Genomic DNA, 21,860 nt, shown 5'->3' with positions numbered 1-21,860 from the left:
AACAGGACAGGTCTGCAAATTATATTTAAAATCTGCAAGTTATTTTTGAAATCAACATCTACACATGTCGTTGTGAATTTATATGTTGTCAATTTTGAGGAAAATATTGCACTTAAAGTAATGAAAATTAGTTGAGTGTTTAAATATATGAAACATTTTAATAAAAAAAAAACAGCTAAAATGTATGATTAATATATATGAAACATTTTAAATTAAAAGAAAAACGTTTAAAATGATGATTATTATGTGAAACATTTTAAATTATAGAAAAGTTAAACAGATTAACAGTTTTAAAAATTTGGTAAATTATTTTATTTAATTAACCACTAAAACAGATGAGATCTATCACAATTTGGATGTAAGGTTCATTTATGTTACTATATAAGCCATTTATTGTAAACCATTGTCTTAAATTATTAGCAGATAACATGATTGTGATTTTTTATAACTTTTTATTTTAGGTGCCCCAAAATATACCTTACAAAATAAAATTCAATTATCAAAATGTTTATGACTCATATGCAGCAGTCAAAAGTATTTACTGTGCTTTTCCGACATTATGCCAGCATGTTAAAATCTGTATACCAAATTTTTTATGAATAAGATTAAATGATAAAAGTTAGTGGCAACTATTTCACAAAAATAAGTGGTTGCTGCATTATTATGTCATGTAGCTCATAAAATAGAAATTATAAGTAGATACTTGCCTTAAATTTATAACACAAACCACACTCCTATATCAGATCGTTAATGCCCTAGCATCGGTTTTCCGCTAACGAAACTTTGTTAACAAGCTAACAACATAGAGTCATCTGTTCTCTGATTAACCTTGTACAGGTTGCAATCATCGGACCGTTAAATGAAATAAATAATTTCTATTGCCTATTTCCAATTTTATAAAAAATATAACTACCAATTTATAATTAATAATTATTAAAATTTTCAAGTTTTATTTCTAACCTGCACGTGACCTTGAGGTTGCATAAAAGCCCCCGTATTTCCAAAACATGCAAATAACTCATTATTTGAAACATGTGTGACCATTCCAGGAATGATTGTATGATAACTCCTTTTTTCTGGACCAACACAGTTTCCGTGGTTATCACGTAGAGAAAAATTTGATGCTCTGTTCTAAGAAAATATAATTTAACTTTATATAAATATGAATATCAAATAGTTTATTACAAACTAGTTTTTTTGTAAAACAAAAATGATATAATATAAATACTGACATGGAGAGCAAATCCGCAATTTTTTGGGACTAAACCACTGCCAAACACATTATAAATACTATTGATAAAAGAACAAGCGTTTCCATCGTTGTCAACGACAGAAAAGTAGACAGTATCTGATCCAGCATGTACCCCGGAACGGCAATAAATTTTCGAAGAAGCTCTAAATTCGTTTAAAGTTACAAGTAAATTACAAAAAATACAATGCTACAAAATTTAACTATTAATTTTAGACTTGAATTCAAAGATTTCTAGTAAGTTTTAACGGTTCAAATGAGGTTATGTTTCAAGAAAATTAAATGGTTCAAGGGGGGTAATGTATCGAGTGAGTTTTAACGGTTTAGTTCATTCCTTACCACATCCCTGGTATAACCGCGCTCAACTTGTTTCTCCGCGCAGCGGCCTTGTTCGTCAAGGTTTGTGTTTCAGAGTTATAGATTTGAGAGAGAGTTGTAACCACAGCTAAAGTAGCCTCCTCGACTGTAGTGGCCTTTAAGGCCTTGGGGAGGTGAACTTAAATTGAAAAAACTTTGAGGTTGTGTTTCGAGTAAGTTTAACGGTTAAAATTTCTTATATTTAAAGAAGTATATACCATTCACTTACTTTTCAAGATTTATGCTTTTTCTCTTTTCTTCCGCATTTGTTTTTGATAATAATAATTCGAGATTAACAGGTTTAACTGATGGATCAAAAATACATTTAAATCCTTGTTCAAAAGCAAGATTAGTTGATTCGATCAGTTTATGTATTAAAGATGACGACATTCGATTTTCTGTAAGATTAATACGCTGTTTGTAATAAATAAAATGCTGGCAAACTTAAATATATCAAATAAGTATTACGCTTAAATAATCAAATAAATATTATTTAAATATTTTTTTATCATAAATTGTTATTGTTATTATAATGAACTATAACTTTATTATATGTTTTTTAAAGTGCGTTCGATTGTTCATAATTATACTTTTTATTTGTCTACTCTTATCTTATTAAAAATGAAATAAACAAAGAATTTGATTTAAAAAAAATAATTCAAACGTGGATGTCAATTATCAACTTACGCGAATGTAACTCTTTTAAAGACTCTTCTTTTACACTAGGAATGTTTATTGATTTGCCTAAAGCATTTGATACCGTCAAGCATTTGATACCGTCAAAGCATTTGATGCAGTCAAAGCATTTGAAACCGTCAAAGCATTTGATACCGTCAAGCATTTGATACCGTCAAAGCATTTGATGCCGTCAAAGCATTTGAAACCGTCAAAGCATTTGATACCGTCAAGCATTTGATGCCGTCAAAGCATTTGAAACCGTCAAAGCATTTGATACCGTCAAGCATTTGATACCGTCAAGCATTTGATACCGTCAAAGCATTTGATGCCGTCAAAGCATTTGATACCGTCAAAGCATTTGATGCCGTCAAAGCATTTGAAACCGTCAAAGCATTTGATGCCGTCAAAGCATTTGATGCCGTCAATCATCAAGTGCTGTTTTAATAACTTTTTTCATGTTATGTTTCAAAAGTTATCTTGCTAACCCCAAACAGTTTATTTACAAAAATGACTCTATATCTCATCTATTAATGATTATAACATATCGTATTCCACAAGGATCCATACTCGGTTCACTCATACACAGCATACTCGGTTCACTCATTTGTATAATATACATAATAATTCATTAAACTTAACAACAATAAACTTTGCAGAACAAAAATTTTTTTCTGTCTCATAGAGATAATGTGCTTTTATTAATAACAAATGAATTAAAAAAAGTTTTTGTTTGGTTTAAACAAAATAGATTATCTCTAAATATAGAAAAAAATAAAATGAACACTCTTTTATCCACCTTCAAAAAAAACCAGAAACTGCATATATCATGCCGCTTTCCCTATGTCATACCAGATCTTTTAAATGGTAATATAAACATTAAAGAAACAGAAAAATTTTCTTGAGAGTATATATTGATAAAAATATATCTTGCAGAAATCATATCGATAATACCTAAATAAAATTGCTAAATGCATCGGAATTCTATATAAAGCAAAAGGTACATTAAGTAAATACCAGTTAACACAATTGTATTATTTATTTAGACGTTCTTATTTAGCTTGCCTAAGTTTTTAAAAAAAAAATTAAAACTTATTGGGCAGCTCGCCCAATAAGTTTCAAATTTTTTTTGCATGAAACAACTTTTTAATGAAATGAATGTTTTAAAGGAATATCAACTAAATGTCTTTAATATTTTATGTCTTATGTTTAAATGTAAAGAAAATTTGTCGCCAAATGTATTTCAAAATTTTTATTGTTTAAAACCTAAAAACAAATATAATCTTTTTATTAATAACTATCTTATTGCCCCTTTAATGCCCCTTTTTTCCATAAAAGCAAAAATAAGGTCTTTTTGTCTTTTACCGAGGTCTATATATACAGGGCCTTCGAGAGAGCCAATGGCGCCCGGGTCGAAAATAGAGAACGGCGTCCTTATTTCAAACCAAGAAATTACAAAATTTAAAGTTTTGTGAATGCAGCAAATATCAATTTCTGATACAGCACATTGTATTTCTGCGATACTATTATTTCTCTCGAATCAGGAACGGTTTAATAATCAAAACTGAAATATTCTAAAACATTAGTTTTAAAACTATATACACAAAGTCAATCAACAAAATCTTCGAGAAAGGTAAATAAAGAGGTTAAAAGTAATTTTTTCGAGCTTTTCTGGCTGCTAAAATATTGATGACATAATCGTAGCTGATCTTTTTAGTCAAATCTTCTTCAATAAAAATAATCAAAAAAACAGTAACGCGATCCTGGCACATGGTCAAACGATGAGTGCTTTTTACAATATTCTGTTTACTAAACGATTATTCATGATTATTAGTGTTGAACATCTTGAGCATGATACAAATGAACAGAAAAAGGCGTTCAGCCTTCTCCTCGAAAATTTGATTGAATAGCTGCAGTGAATTTTCTTGTTTAAAAATTTTTAGGGGCATTTTTAAAACCTCTTCAATGAGATCCTCTTTGTTCACGTCTTTCAGATAAAACTGTACAAGTTCGCAAACTTTATTTTGAACGGAAAGATCATCATTATCCAGCCAGATGAATAAAAACAAATTGCCAACCGTTCTGCTCGCCTCAATTCTTGAACCAATCTGCTGGATCTGACTATTTAAACCAACATTAAAAAGATTGACTTAGAATTCTTTTGTTTGGTTATCGTGGAAATAAACTGTGTTTGATGACTCATCGCGAAAGCGCTTCAGGTTACGTTTTCTTTTAGAAGCGAGTTCAGTTTATAATCCTAGCGGTCCAGCTACATGTACAGCCTCTTGGAAAAATTGCAACCAAGAGCCCCTAATCCATTTAAGACCTTCCACTAGCTGTATAATCAAAAGTAGCTCGTTATAGATGGTATTGGCTTCAGATTGTAGAAGACGACTAACGTCGTTAACAACATTAAGGGTTTTGTATCTAATCGTAATTATCAAAACAAATTCAAAAGATGATAACCTTTTTATAAGGCTCTTTCTTGGCTGTGCTGCTCACTAGTTTGATCAAGGTTTTTTATGAATGGGTTAAAAGCTGCCAACAATTCTCCAGGCATCTTTGCGAGTGGTTTGATTGCGTTGGTACAAGAGCTCCATTGTCTCATAAAAAGTCTCTGCGGTAAAATTCCTGTCACATCAGTGAGGATCTTCCATTAGGCATGGCTTTCACTAAGAAATACGTACAAAAGTTTGACATTTCCAAAGAATACTTTGATCTCAATGGCTGATTCAACTGCGTACACACCAGCAAAACTCAGACAGTAAGTGCTAGAGGAAACGTACAGAGCTTCCGAATAACTTTGTCTTATTAAGGTTTGAGTTCCCTTGTAAGCACCTGATATATTGGATCCATTATTGTATAGACAATATTGTATTGTACGCGATATATATTGTACGCGACAGTTTCAAATATCTGAACCAAGCTTTGCAATCACATCAGTGATAACCTTTAATTTATTGACTCCATTCTTCTTCTCAAAAGCTTCAACACACAAGAATCGTTCTTTGATTTGTCAGCAATTAGTTTCTCGTTCAAAGAGGAGAAAACGAATAACCAAGGTTATCTACTCAGTGTAAAATGTATCGGGTTACCATTGATTATGATGGTGAAGTAGATACCATTCTGGATTTCTTTCACAGCTATACTTCGGATGACACCAACACATTCTCTGATGAACCCATTGAGTCGACAAAGAGAGGTACCAATAAGCTCCATACCGGCAAGAAGTTATTTATTTCCTTTCCCAATCACGTGCATTGTTGAATCTGCAAACATAATTTTATATAATAATTATAATTAAATTATTACAATAACTATAGAAATAATTAAAATTGATATTTATAGAACTTTATAATTAGTTACCTAGAAAATTTCCTTGAACCCAAGAAAAGAGTCACACCTAAAATTCCACAAAGAATTGTTCTCTATTAAGCTGTCTCAGAATTAATTTGCTTCTTGAGCTCTGAATATATACCAGTGGAGACTGTAAAACAAATGTATGCCTCTTTCTTGAACTATTGATGCAATTGGGTTGATTGAAGATCCATTACATTATTTATGAATTTCCATCATTGATCTCTAGTTCCTCAGTTCCAACAAAAAAGGGCTGATACCCGCTTTTGAATATTGCTTTCGTGCTTAAGAGAGAGATCAATAGAAACAGTAGAGAGCATTGGTGGTTGAGCATCAAACCAAAAATCAATTTTGAATTACTTAAAATGTTTCTAATTTTTCCAAATTAAGCAAAAATTGATAAAACATGTTTAAGGGAAAGACTTTCTTCTTAGAATCACGCAGATAACCTCGTTGCTTTAGAGAATATTTAAAATAGTTAAATCAATCTTTTTGACTCAAAACAGAATAATTGGGTAAAAGAACATAAATTAGTTGTATTTTTCTTACGGTTTTGGCGTTAGAGTGTTTGCAACAGTCACTGATTGTGTTTTTGCTATTTTTTTCGTTAAAAACTATTCTATTGCCTTATTTTTTATTATTAAAGATACTGTTTAAAATATTTTAATTTTCAGAAAACTTGTAACATTCAATACAATAAAATAAATCTGCAATAGACCATTACAACAAATCCCAAAAAACACTTCGTTGTAAACAAAATATTGGCTTGTTTAGAAAATGCAAAAATAACTTTAGGTGCCTTAAGGAGCCCTTAGGGCCTTATCACAGAGCAACTTATTCCTACCCAATCTTGAAAAACTTGCCCAGAAATGGCTTTGAACCACTGATCTCGTGCTTCTGAGGCAAGCGTGTTACAATATCTAAAAAAAAGGTATAAAATTTTAAAATCCTTACGTAGGCATTTCGTCTACTTAAAACCCGATACAAAAACTCAAATACCTAATAACTGATCGGGTCCTGGTGGAGGCAAGGCCGTTTATTTGCCTAAAAAATGCTAAGCTGTGATTCTCTCTTTTGCTTCAACAGTCAAATACTGTTTGAAAGTTATTGTGAAATTGCCAACAAATGTCTCGTTCGCTTCAACTCTTCAACAATCGCGTTGTTCACCCATGAAAAGGATTACCTAACGAAGTTTTCAGTGCTACCAGTGTCGGTTGTTTCAAAGTGAAGTTTGATTAGCTACCATTATGACTACCACAGTGCATCATCTTCTGCACAGTTGAGCATAAGCTAGCATGGCTAACTGTACATGGACTTACGGAACACGTTTGGTTCCGTCTAATTCAATTACTACTAAACTTTATTTTTTTCGTAAAAAATAGTTTATTATTAGTTATAATAAGTTATTAAAATTAAAAAAAAAATTTCATGTGCTTTTATTCCCAAGTACTAAAGTTTCAATCTCAAATACAAAAACTAAGCAGATTTCATAATGTCAATCATTAAAATGTTTTCTTTTTATTGTAATAAAAAATAAAAACGGGTTGTCCGGCGCCTCGTTATTCTTGGCGCCCGGGTCAGTTTGCCCCTTTTGCCTTTTCCTTTCAAAAGCCGTATATATTAATATATATATATACATATATATATATATATATATATATATATATATATATATATATATATATATATATATATATATATATATATATATATATATATATATATATATATATATATACAGTGTCCGAGAAAAAAAAATCTTAGGTAAACTCTAAAAAAATTACAACAAAAAAGAATGACAATCAAATATTCTTTACAATATATATATTTTTTGATACTATTTCAGGAAGAAATAATTCATTTCAATAGTGTATCTTTAATATTCTAGAAATATCTTTGGGCAAACTACAACCACATGTTTACTTTAATTCGACATGTCAATTAGAGCTTGACATGTCGAATTCCGGATAAATTTTTGGCGAGTTGTGAAAAAAATATTTATTGTGAGCGAAAACGTAATCCTAAATTATTTTTCTTGCTTCAATTGTCGCTTTTTCTATCAAAGCACCCAAGTCGAACAATGCGCCAGACAAATTAAAAAAAAATAAGAAAACAACTCACTGAGTTTGAAAAAGGGCCAAATTGTGGCATGGCATGAAAGTGGATACACTGACCGTGTGTTTGGCGGTTACATAATGAACGTTACAATCCACTAGTAACACAGCCAACAGTAAAGCACGATAAAAAAGTGAATGTATGGGGATGTTTTACTTCATCGGGTGTTGGTCGTTTGTATAAAATTCCTGGTATTATGGACAGTAAAATGTACAAACAAATCTTAATTCATCAACTGATACCTAGTGCAAATGAGCTCTTTAAAGATAAAAGTTGGGTCTTTCAGCAAGATAATGACCCGAAACATACGGCAAACAATGTGAAAAATTATTTGAAGAACAAAAAATTAGTGGTTCTTTCTTGGCCAGCTCAAAGTCCTGATCTGAACCCTATTGAGAATCTCTGGAATATATGGGATCATGGAATCAAGACAAGAGCTCCAAAAAATGAAGAAGAGTTGTTTCAAATTCTTCAAAATCAATGGAAGAACATTTCTGGGGAACTCTTACAATAACTTGTTGATGCCTCGTCGGTGCAAGGCAATGATCAAAAGCCGTGGCTTCACCACAAAGTATTAGTTTGGTCTATTTCGTTATTTCAATAAAAATTCTCAAATTTTCGTCATTTTTTTCTTGTTTTTTTCTATCTAAGAACCAATGCACCAAATAAAAAATTTTATTTTTATGTTTATTTTTTTCTATTTCAGTTGTAGAAATTTAGTTGAGTTCTCTTGCATGTCTATCAAAGCTTTTTTTTTGTCGGACACTGTATATATATATATATATATATATATATATATATATATATATATATATATATATATATATATATATATATATATATATATATATATATATATATATATATATATATATATGTATATATATATTCATATAAATTTATGTTAATTTATGATAAATAATTTATGATGATAAATTTATAATAGCTTTGCAACAAAGTTATTACTTCTATAGTTTAACTACAAAATTTTGGGTTAAACTTTTTTCTTACCGTTTTTTAAACTATATCCTTCTAATATATTCAAAGCCATCAACGCCACAACGCCCTGACCATTAGGTGGCATTTCCCATACTCTAAAGCCTCGGTAATCTGTAAATATTGGTTCATCATAAGTGCTGCAATGAGATTCCATATCCTCCATAGTTAAGCATCCTCCATTTCCTTGTACAGTTTTTACAATTTCTTCAGCAATTTTTCCTTTATAAAAACCTACTTTTCCGTTTTTCGCTAAATCCTTGTAATTAAATCATATTTAATTCCAAATCTACATAATCTTTGTTTATGTTAATTTAACACGCAATTTATTTTGCTTTTTAAAATAGTAAAATATTTTGATTACTTAGGATCTTTTTAAAACAATAGGAAATAAACAAAAAAAAATAGGAAATAAATTTAAAAAAAACTTAAAAGAACTAGAAAAAATTCTTCATCAAAAATGATTGAAAAAATGTTATTTTTTTTTTTTACTTAAAAGATTTTTATAGCAAAATACCTTTAAGACCTCAGCAAACTTTTGATTTCGAACAAGTTGACCTGTTTTAGGAGGGTTACCATTGATTAATAAATCACTTCCGTAGGAAGTATCATTTGTTTTTAGATGCAAGTAGTTTTCGAGATACAAAGTAGCAGTAACTTCGTGCATTGGAAATCCATTTTCAGCTAATTGAATAGCAGGACGAAATATTTCTTCTAACGATATCTAAAAATTGTTTAGACTTAAAAAATTTAAATAATAAAATGGATGATAGACGGTCATTAGAAGTTGGTAGCAATCCTAAACATTTATTCAAATAATGTTTCATTGTGTTGCGAAACCAATAAAATTAAAATGAACAGCATAAATATTATATGAACTTTAGAAAATTACATAATAAATTCTCTTATTAGTTCTTAATAAATATAAAAACAAAAGTTACTATGAACAGGGACATTGCACAATACTATGACGCTATAACAGGGACATTGCACAATACTATGACGCTATAAAAACAAAAGTTACTATGAACAGGGACATTGCACAATACCAATGGAATGTGGCCGTCAATCGTGGTTATTTCATTACTTATCATTAAAGATTAGATTATATTTGTTTGTTTATATAATAATACCAAGTTATTTTTTAAAGACACTTATATAAGATTTATGAATTATACAAAAATAAAATTTTTTGTTGCTAAATGTGACCACTGTTTGGAGCGGTTAACATTTTAAAAGAAAAAAATTTAAAAACCCTTTAAGAAAAATATGTAGGGAATCGTGAGAATTGTGTTTTTCCTGATTGCAAATTATAAGATTACAAGTAATTATACAAATTACATAGGCAAGAAAGCTCAGCTTTTTGATTAGTTTCAGAACTCCAACCTCAATTCAAGTCCAAATTCCGATGCGACTGAAAAAAAAGATTTGTTAAATTTCTCAAAAAATACCATAAAGAAGATAAGAAATAAATTAATTTTAAAAATTGCAGCTCATTTTAGTAATAAATAAGGATGATGTTCATTTTAGCGATAAATGTTAATGAAACAACATTAATAACATTCAGAAAAACAGTCTTAATTTTAGTTTTGGGGTTCCCGTCTGATACTTTGACTATAACTGTTAACCAAAAATGCAGAACTAGCTTGGTTAAACTGGATAATTTAACATATATTATGCGAGCTGCTTTTGCTTGGCTTGATTTCTGTGATTTAATTTCTAAATACTTGAAAAATGAGATTCACAATAATTATTTCTCTGTGTTTTAACTAAAAAAGATACTGTTTTAAACAGGAAATTGGGGCTTGTCTTTAGGGGCTCTGAGGGGGCTCTAGAATAGTTTTTAAAATTTGATAAAAAATATTTTTACATTATACACAAACACTAGAATGGGAAAAAATTCAATTTGGGTGGTTTTGAAAATTTTTTGCGTAGTGGATATATATATATATATATATATATATATATATATATATATATATATATATATATATATATATATATATATATTTATATTTGTATAAAATTAATATTTTATTAAATGTCTTAATATTCTATTAAATGTTTATTTAAAAAACAATAAACGAATGAAAAAAATAAAAACCGAAATTTTATTAAAAAGTTAAAATTGAAAAAATATTTTAAAATTGTGAAAAATCCTATTTTCGCTTTGATGCATAGGGTACGACAATCGGAAATTCACAACTAAATGTGTATTATTTACTGTATATATCAACCGTGTTCAAAGACAGAAGTATTTCACAAATGATCACACCAAATAAATAAAAACAATGCTATACTATGGCTTGATAAAAGATAAATAAGTCTGCTGCTACAATGCTTTTTAATATTTTAGGCAGTGAAATGTAAAACAAAACACTTGCAACTTTATAAAACCAACATTAATACAAAACTTTTCTTAGCAAATACTAACTTTGCAATAAATTGCATGGTTTTTATGAGAGGCCTGTACTCAATATATGGTTTCTATGAGAGGCCTGTACTGAATAATAACTAGAGAAAACGTAAAGTTATATGGTTTCTATGAGAGGCCTGTACTGAATAATAACTAGAGAAAACGTAAAGTAAAAATTCTAAGAAATAAAGAATAATGTTCTTGATCAAATACAACTTTAGTACTGCGGTTAGATCGAAACCCAATTTTAACACTGGGATTTGAACGGACTGATTCAACGTTTTTGAAAACTTTCTGAGGAACACCACATAAACTTTATGCAAAAGACGTCATACTTTATTAAAAACCCTTGATATGTCATGAGCTATAAACCTCGTTTCACTGCTTCAATCCAATACATGTTAAAACATTTTTGGTTTTAGAGGTTAAAAAGTCAGAAGGACCCAGCATTTTCAGCAAGTCAGCAGTAAAATGAGAGGGTTAAAACTAATACTAGAAGTCTGGTAACTATATTTCTATAATTACTAAATAATAATCTATATTATAACTAGTATTAGTTAGAAAACTGGTAACTATATTTTGAGAGGTCTAAGTGATTATCAGAGTATTTAAAATTGGAACTTTTTTAATTCAGTTAAACTTTTCTTAATTAGTTTAAAGGGTGATGAAAAGAGCTTTGAAAAGAACAGTATCTCAGGAATGTTGTCCTGATCCCGAGCTGTAAAGGAGGTTAAATGAGAAAGAGTTTTAGTAACAAAAGCCAAACTGATTTGAATATCAAAAAGTAAATTAATTTGTCGTCATAATCAAAAAATAAGTTAGAGGAAAAGTGCTTCTCATGCACTCACAGATTTTACCTAATATATGGTAGAGGTAATAAGATTTTTTCCTAATATATGGTAGAGGTAATAAGATTTTACCTAATATATGGTAGAGGTAATAAGATTTTACTTAATATATGGTAGAAGTAATAAGATTTTACCTAATATATGGTAGAAGTAATAAGATTTTACCTAATATATGGTAGAGGTAATAAGATTTTATCTAATATATGGTAGAGGTAATAAGATTTTACCTAATATATGGTAGAAGTAATAAGATTTTATCTAATATATGGTAGAAGTGATAAGATTTTACCTAATATATGGTAGAGGTAATAAGATTTTACCTAATATATGGTAGAGGTAATAAGATTTTACCAAATATATGGTAGAAGTAATAAGATTTTAATTAATATATGGTAGAAGTAATAAGATTTTATCTAATATATGATAATAAAATTATACTCATGTATGAAAGAAAAAATGTTAAACTTGTCTTTATCAATGATCGTGTTTAAGATTTTCTATTTCTTATCTTAGGAGATAAAAATATAATTATAAAAATATATATATAAAAAAATACGAGATTTTTTAATCTGAGAATAGAGAATTTAATGCCTTACAATACATTTTTTAATTTCTTGTAATTGTAAAAAGGCGTTTGTTTTCCAAGGAGTTGGCTTTGTAAATTTAATGAAAGAAATGATACAGTTATAAATGAAAGTTATACAGAAAAAGCACATACAAAACATGACACTGTTAATGCCTCTATATTTTGCAGTTCTTTTTAGAATTAATATCTTTAAGAGCTACCGTAGATCTCAGTAAATCAGGCTGGTGTAAATTTAGATTTACATCAGACTTACATCTAAGATAGCCAATTAGATAAAGAAGGGTTGCCTCCTTTGCTAGAAAAAAGAGTCCTACAAGACAGATGGATATGAGGTAGATTTTACTGGAACACATTTTACAAGTCAGAGTGTGATCGTTAGTTCTAATCCTGATTGGACCTCAATATATTGCAAAATAATAATGGATTTAAAGAAGTTACTGTCACATTTTTCTTGTTATAACTTAGCTGCTTTAACTTATATAAGAAAAAACATTATCAAGTAAGTAATTTTGAAGGTGAATAAATCTAAGGACTTTATTCTAAAGGCAATTTATATTGTTTAGGTTTGATTTTTGATAAAAACAGGTAATTGAAATTTTCTTAAACAACTTAAAACGTCCTTTTACACTTATCACCTTTTTGAAATTTGCTCTCGGTTAGTTAACAGCAAAAAAAATGGTCACATTCGGAGAATCAAATTAAGCGCGGTACTATCACGTGGGGATCGATATTGCACACAATCATCGAAACAATTATAAAAAATATGAACAAAAACAAAAAAACTTATTTAGGAAACAGAATTACACACAATTTGATCAAGTCAAACACAACTTGAATAAGTCAAACACAATTTGAAGATTTTTAAAAAACAAGTATGCAGGCGCTCATAAAGGTTTTTGAAATTAACAAAGAAATTTGACAACGCAAGTAATAAAAAAAATATATCAATGCAAGTATAAAAGAATAATGAAAACCTTTCCAGATCCAAAATTTTCCACGCAATCAATCCAACCTGCTGCGGCACCTGGGACCATCACAGAAAATGCAGAAGACCGTGGAATTTTCTTAAAACCTTTTTCTATAGATATTCCTTTTTCAGAAAGCAAGTCTAAAGTCAGTTGTTTTGGAGATCTTCCGCTAAAAAAATGAAACAAAGTTATTTTTAGCAAGTTCTGATTGAGAAATTTAAAAAATATGTATAATCGAGGCAAATAATTTTTTATTAGCAAATAATTTTTGTTATAATTACTATTTTACTATAATTAACGAAATAAAAATGGGCAAAATTTTTCTTTTTTTGAATATTAAATCTTGAATGTTAATCTTGAATATAATTAAATATTGAATATTAATCTTGAATGTTAAATATAAAAAAATACCAGAAGGTAATTTTTTTTAATCCGAAAACTATCTTCCGTTTATTCGAATTTATCCTATTCGAGTTATTATCGAATTATTTCTATCCAAAAATTACCTGTTTATTCTGCTTTATTTTATTCGAATTATTACCTTCCGTTTATTCCTTTCACAATCTTTTGTTTATTATCGTAAAATAACACAAAACAATCTCCGCCGAGACCAGTCATTCCTGGGTCAACTAAATTCAAAACAGCGGCAATACCAACTGCAGCTTCAGCAGCATTGGCTCCATTTTTTAACAAACTCAAACCAATTTCGCTGGCAGTTGGATTACTAGTTGCAACAGCTGCATGTGTTGCAAGAACCGTTGATCTCCGAGAATAAAATTTCTCACTAAACATTTTAAACTAAAACAAAATATAAACATTTTGGTCTTAAAAGTTATTTATGTTTGAGTTTAATTTAGGTAATAAAAATACAAAATACAATTAATTTAAAAGTTAAACAAGGTATATATTAATTTCATCATTCATTATATATATATATATATATATATATATATATATATATATATATATATATATATATACATATATATATATATATATATATATATATATATATATATATATATATATATATATATATATATATATATATATATATATATATATATATATATATATATATGAATATGTATATATGTATATAAATATATATATATACATATATATATATATACATATATATATATATATATATATATATATATATATATATATATATATATATATATATATATATATATATATATATATATAAATAGTATATATGTATATATATATATATATATATTTTTAATTATATATTTCGTCGTTAATAGTATTTACAATAACAATGTTCATGAATAAAAAACAATATATGACAGGGGCAAAAAGAAGACTATAGTTGCCTTATCACTAAGCCCCATAATAAATATACCGTAAATTACAATGCTAATAAAAACCGTAAAAGTTACATATGCTATAAATTATTTTTTTTTATTAACGCTTAAGTTTACTTTACTTACTAAAAAGACCAACAATAAAGAAGAAAAAACAAACAAACAAACAAACAAACAAACAAAACAAAACAAAAAAAAGAAGACAAAACAAAAAAAAAAAAATAAACAGAAACAAGACTAGAGACAAGATTATTTATCATATTTATGTATTAGAATAGACAATTAATAATTATTAATAACAATTATTAATACTAAATCATTAATAATAGTACTCTCATTTTAAACGCTTCAGAAGAAATTTAGTTCATTGTCGTTTAGTAAAAGATTTTGCTTAAGTTTAGTTTTAAATTGATTAAGCGAAGAAAGTGGTTTAAGATCATTATTTAAAAGTGTATTCCAGAGTTTAGGTCCTCGGTTTGTGATTAAGTATTTAGTGGCAGAATAGTAGGTTTTGGATTGAGTATAGTTATTATTTGAAAATCTTGTGCTGTATATGTGATTTATTTTTTTAAATAAAGAGTTGAATAAATATGGTGCCATTTTTTTATCAAGTTTAAACATAAATATAAGAACATGATAGAGATTTAAATTATAAACATTTAGAATATTAAGTTTACTAAAAAGTATTTTTGAATGAGAGAAGCGATTTTCATTTGTAATAATCCTAATGGCGTGTTTTTGTTTACATAGAAGTTTACTTAGCTTTGTAACATTGGTGCTGCACCAAGCAATGTTAGCATAGTTTAGGTAACAGTGTATAAATGAAAAGTATATGTATTTAAGACAAGATTGGTTTAAGACCTGTTTAGCTTTATACAGTATACCAATATTTTTAGAAACCTTATTCTCAACAACACTTATATGTTCTCTCCATGTAACATTTTCATCGAGTATTACGCCCAAAAACTTTGACGATATTTCCCTTTTTATTATATTTTTATCAATAAAAAGATTTGGAAGTTTAAGTGGAATATTTTCTTTTTTATGAACACGATGGAATAATGTGTATTTAATTTTAGTAATGTTTAAAGATAATTTATTGGCTTTAAACCATTGGGTTAGGTTATCAAGTTCTTTGTTAACTGTTAAAAATAAAATATTAATGTCTTCATGAGAATAAAACAAATTCGTATCATCGGCGAATAAAGTTGTGTTTAAAATATTAGAAAATTTATATAAGTCATTGACATAAATTAGAAACAAAAGGGGCCCTAGAACTGATCCCTGGGGAACACCGCATGTAATAATCATATTATCCGTTTTACCACCATCGTAAGAAATATATTGCTTCCTATTAGACAAGTAACTTTTAAACCAAGCCAAGTTAGAATTTTTGATGCCATAGAACTCGAGTTTGGACAAAAGAATTAAATGATCGACAGTATCAAAGGCTTTACTTAGATCTATGAAAACACCTAAAGTATATTTTTTTTCATTGAAACCTTTAAATATATCGTGGACAATACATATATATATATATATATATATATATATATATATATATATATATATATATATATATATATATATATATATATATATATATATATATATATATATATATAAAATATGTATTAAGATATGTAATGTATATGTATTAATATAATATTAATGGTTTAATAATCAACCTCTGATTCATAGCAAACAAATTATTCCTAAATTATCAAAAAACTAGCTTTACTCTCTTTCATAAAAACAAAACAAAAATCAATTATTTTTCTTTTAAAGCTGCCTTATTAATAATTTTAATTTAATAATTTTAATTATTAATAAGAATGAAATTAAATGTGAAAATTATACAAAATTTTTTTGAGTAAAATTTATCACGGAGATATCATATTGGCTTTCTTGAAACAAAAATATCTACTGTAATAAACGTTTTGTAAAAATTGAGACCTTTTTTATATAATAAATCACGTAGCACACTTAAATTATGTTATAAGTATAATAGAAAGTCAACATATTAAATGTTAACATACTTAAACTTTTATACCTCTTGTACCCATATATTTTTATACTTTGGTAGCTTTTTACTATATATTTGATTTATTCATGATATTTAAATATTTTGCTGATGCACAGGGAGTTGTCAGTTTCCTATTTTTTAATGTTTGCTACATTCTTTATACAACATTTATTTACATTTTTTTACGATTACTTATGACACTATAGGGTGGTGGTTAGTGCGTTGCGTCGTAATCTGTAGATTCAGAGTTCGAACCTTGTAGAACATGTATACTTTGTTTTTTCTTTTTGTATTGCCCGAACCATTATTTATTACCATTTTTTTATTTACTTATTTTATTTTATCATTTTATATTGTATGATATTTTTAGTCATGATAGCCACTAATACACCGAGGGATTTATACATACTAGTTTACTCATAGACCATTGTTTTAACATTTGCTTAGGATGACTAGAGTGTGAGTTATTGTTCACCTTTTCCCTGTAGTCCTGAAGTTTTATTCCTCCTACAAAATAGTCTTTACATTCATTCATTATTCTTACCCAATGACATCATCTACAATTTACTTCTATATTCACATCTCTTAGGTCTACGTAACTGGACGGCTTCGTTGGTCACTTTTTGCAATCATTTTGTTGCATAAACTATAAATATATTTTTTGTGGCTGGTGAACCCCGACTTTTTCCAATGTACACCGCAACGACAAAGCAGACATTAGTCTATCCTGCTGGATGTGGTTACAGCGCTCAGTAACCTAATGACTACATTGACACTCACGCATACGTACATTCGGAAGCTCCATTATGTACGTCGGATCAACGCTCGCTGACTATGTGCTCGGATCTAAAATCTCACTCCATAGCACATCATTCCACACCAACACGGGGTAGTAGCTCTTTTGGCTAAGAGTGGTGGCTTGTGGCCTACGGTGACTAATGTGTGCATTCAATCAATTAAAATCCATTCTGTAGGTCTTACGTCTGGCTCTGATGTGCTAGCCCAAAAGCACAAGAAGTGAGTGTGTTTAGCTTTCCATTCACCCAATTTGAAAGTGGACGAAAACATAACGAGACCATACTAGACGACCAAACGGTACATACTAATGCACTACACCATCACCCCTGTAGACATCAACAGTCTCTAAAATTATTATATCAAATATTTGTTCGTTGTTACATATGATCTACGCACAGAGTGACTAGAGTGTTAGTTGTTTCTCCCCTTGCCCCCCGAGCATCTAACTTCATTCTTCAACATCACAAAAATCTTACCACTCATTTTATATTTTCTTATGATTTTTATTTTTTATTCAACGACACCATCTACAATATTTTTTTATTTTCACATCTCCCAGGTCTTCATAACTGGACAGCTTGGTCACTTTTTACGATCTTTGTGTCGCATAAACAATTATAAATAAAAATTATCAAAAGTATAATAAAAAGTAATATTATTAAAATAATATAATAAAAATGGTTTTTAACTTTTTTTTTCAACAATTTTTTTTTTAATTTATTCAAATTCACAATTTTGGTGTCAGAAGTTTGTTACTTGAGTCCAAAAATTTAAATTATTACAAGAAAAGACTGTTTGGTTACTTTTAAACAGGTAAATAAATTAAATAACAAAAGAAAATATGAAAAATGTCTAATGTCTATAGACAACATGGACACGGTTGTTTTTAAACAAAATAATTAAACAGAATAGTTGATTAAAATCATTACATTTAGATCAAAAAAAATCAAACAGAACAGTTGATTAAAATCATTAAATTTAGATTTAAAAAAATCCAACAGAACATTTGATTAAAACCATTTCATTTAGATCAAAAAGACAGAGAAAAAGCTCTTAATGAATGGAACTTCATAGCATAAAAACATTGAAAAGAAGAAGTTGATGGTACTGAAGCAAAGTAAGAAATTTAATCAATAATAGACAAATGTCTGTAAAGAACGCGAAAAAATTTCAAGATGCATGCGATGGACTAAAATGTGAAATGAGGCTTATTGAATCTACTTATATTGAGACCCAAAAAGATGGTTTACACATTTTTTTAAGGACACAAATTTATCAAAAATATTTCTAAACAGTACAATTTCATCGATAAAAGCAGACAAATTTAAATGCAACAATGTCGAAATGTACTGATACAATATCGAAATTCAATAATACAATGTCGAAATTAGGTGGGAAAGCCTGTACCTTACCCCATTTTAGATATTGTCACATTATGTTCTGTGGATAAATTTATTATCTCTGAATGTAAAATCATAAGAATTAGTCCCACATGGTCCATAATTCAAGCTAAAACACACGCATCCCAACCTTTTACAAGTCTTCAGATCTTATGATATTAGTAACTTAATATAAGGTTTCTTATTTTCAGTTGTTATACCCTTACCCTTAGGAATTATTATGTTTAAACTTTAAAATGAAATAGTTCGAATATATATTTGAGGAAATGTATCGTTAATCAATCGCAGACATCAAACAAGATACTTAATTAGTAATTGATATACTCTATTAACGTCACTTAAAAACTCCACAATTACATGCGAAAGACAAAGTCTGTGGAATCCTATTCATGATGAAAGTACGAATAATATAATAATGCCTAATATACTTAAAAACTGTAATGTATATATATATATATATATATATATATATATATATATATATATATATATATATATATATATATATATATATATATATCCATTTTACAACTTTAAAAAGTTTTCAAAATCAATTTAATGTCATGATTTTGTCTATAAATATTATAATATTGTAATTTTGGATTTATAATAAAAAATTGTTAAACTATTTGAGAAAATTGAGTTATTTAACAAAATATCTGATTAAGTCTAGGAATTTAATAAGACGCAAAAAATACTCACTTTTTTTGAAACAAATATTAGAAAATGTAGGCTGAATTGATTCACGCCGCCGATTGATTATCAAAAATTATGGTAAATATTTTTAAAAAAGTAATTTTTTGAGATAAAACGAATTAATTAAAACATTAATAATGTAATATGTCTCTAAGATAAGTTATTAATTACGTGACGAGATTTTCAATTTTTTAAATTTTTTAGTAAATTTAATATGAAAAGTACACCATTAAAAGTTATTAAACAAAAGTTAATAGCACTTAGGGGTATTTAAAATTAAAAGTATTGACACTTACTTTAAAATGAAATATGAAATTTTTAATTAAAAACTTAATTAAAAATAAAATATGAAAAATGTTTCATGTCTATAGACTATATATGGCACGCTTGATTTTAAACAAAAAAAATTAAGCAGAACAGTTGAATAAAATCATTACATTTATATAAAAAAAAATCCAACAGAACAGTTGATTGAAATCATTACATTTAGATCAAAAAGTTTGCTCTTGGTTTTCTCTAGAATTTTTAGTTTATTCGTCAATTCCAGATTTTATTTGGAATACTTATATGCAAAAAAATCAATTTGAGTGTTACAAAAAAGACATTAATAGTGCCTCCTAAAATCAATAATTTAATGCTGTTTCCCACGTTGACTTTGCATAGAATTTCCACTGTTTTGAACAGGTTCAACTGCAGGCACCTCATTTCAGCCCAGCACAAGTGACAATTTTTACACTAGCAATTTAGCGACATAAAGTTTGTAAAATATGACTTTTTTAAGAGATGTTTACGAAATGGGAAACAACTTGTTGCTCCAATATCATAAGAAATCGTTAAAGCTTTTCCGGATACAGTAACCGATAAAAACTTCTACTTTGGCAATGCTTGCAGTCAAAAGCAAGTTTATTATGTATTTCATTACACAAGCAAAATCAATTTTTCAAAAAACTGTAATGAATGGAACTTTTTTTAGGAGAAAAACATTTCGTCAATCATGCAGGCAAATTAAAAACAAATCTAGTAAATTAATGTAAAAACATAAGATTTTTTATTTTAAGTAACTATTTGTGTAATTTAAAAAACTCTAAAAACATTCTTTGAACTAATTTTTACGTGAACAGCAATATTCTTTTCATATAAAACTTTTTTTTAAGTTTTAGTTTTAACTTTTGCAATTTGAGATTATAGTTTAAAAGCAAAATACTTAAATTTATAATATAAAAATGTTTGGTTTCTTTTAATAAAAAATTTAATAAAATAATACAGAATTTGGAGCAATTAAATCTTAAATATGTAGCATAAAAAACGCATTCTCAGCGTTAAGCATATGACACAGAAAATAAATTTTATCTCACCTAGAATTGGTGGTTTCTTTGTCCAAATAATTGGTTAAGACAAATCTTGGCAAATATATTATCAATACAAAAAATGTTTTATCGCTATATTATTGATAAAAAAAATCTTAAATGGGTAAAATTTTTAAAAAGTTGGTGAAAATTGCTCTTAACGTCAAACACGTGAGAAAATTGCTCTTAACGTCAAACACGCTCAGAATTGGATATATATATTTACATATATATATATATATATATAAACTTCAATTCCAAATTTCAAACCCTCAAACTTGTGTAAGATTCAGCGTAATTTCATTTACTGGATCCGCCTATAAAAACACCTGAATCATTTAGAGGATTTTAAGCTAATTTAATTTAACAGCTTAAATTTACATTCTTTAAATTTTCGCTTTTTTCATAATAAAATATTTTGTAAGAAAAGATAGGCAAACGAAATAAAAAAAAAACATAAAAAAATTGATGATAAAATAAATAGTTTTTTGAAAGGAAAATTTAAGTGATTATAAAAGTTAATGAAAAGAAAAAAAATAAATGGAAAACTAAACCAACGGTAAAAGAGGATGCATGTTGCTTTTTTTGGCTCAATCGCTCAATTTGGCTCAATTTTTTGGTCGCAATCCGAAAAATTATCTATCGTTTCTCAGACGTTAAAGTTAAATTTGAGTTTTATAATCTTTAGCAACT

The 21,860-nt window shown here is 27.8% G+C and overlaps 1 protein-coding gene across 2 annotated transcripts in view; it reads right to left on the bottom strand.

Annotated features, from left to right (window-relative positions):
- Positions 1 to 21,860, bottom strand: part of LOC100196991 (glutathione hydrolase-like YwrD proenzyme) — a 29,317-nt gene that overhangs the window by 2,099 nt on the left and 5,358 nt on the right. For both annotated transcript variants that reach the window (XM_065801839.1, XM_065801838.1), the window contains exons 2-8: positions 14,109 to 14,365; positions 13,574 to 13,736; positions 9,267 to 9,473; positions 8,765 to 9,008; positions 1,836 to 2,004; positions 1,233 to 1,395; positions 961 to 1,131 (exon numbers count right to left, since the gene is read on the bottom strand). In XM_065801839.1, coding sequence (XP_065657911.1) covers positions 961 to 1,131; positions 1,233 to 1,395; positions 1,836 to 2,004; positions 8,765 to 9,008; positions 9,267 to 9,473; positions 13,574 to 13,736; positions 14,109 to 14,359 — 1,368 coding nt within the window. In that variant the 5' untranslated portion in view covers positions 14,360 to 14,365. The remainder of the gene's footprint in view (positions 1 to 960; positions 1,132 to 1,232; positions 1,396 to 1,835; positions 2,005 to 8,764; positions 9,009 to 9,266; positions 9,474 to 13,573; positions 13,737 to 14,108; positions 14,366 to 21,860) is intronic.

Source organism: Hydra vulgaris, chromosome 07, assembly GCF_038396675.1.
Source record: "Hydra vulgaris chromosome 07, alternate assembly HydraT2T_AEP".
NCBI classification, from domain to species: Eukaryota; Metazoa; Cnidaria; class Hydrozoa; order Anthoathecata; family Hydridae; genus Hydra; species Hydra vulgaris.
This window is presented reverse-complemented; position numbering and strand designations above follow the sequence as displayed.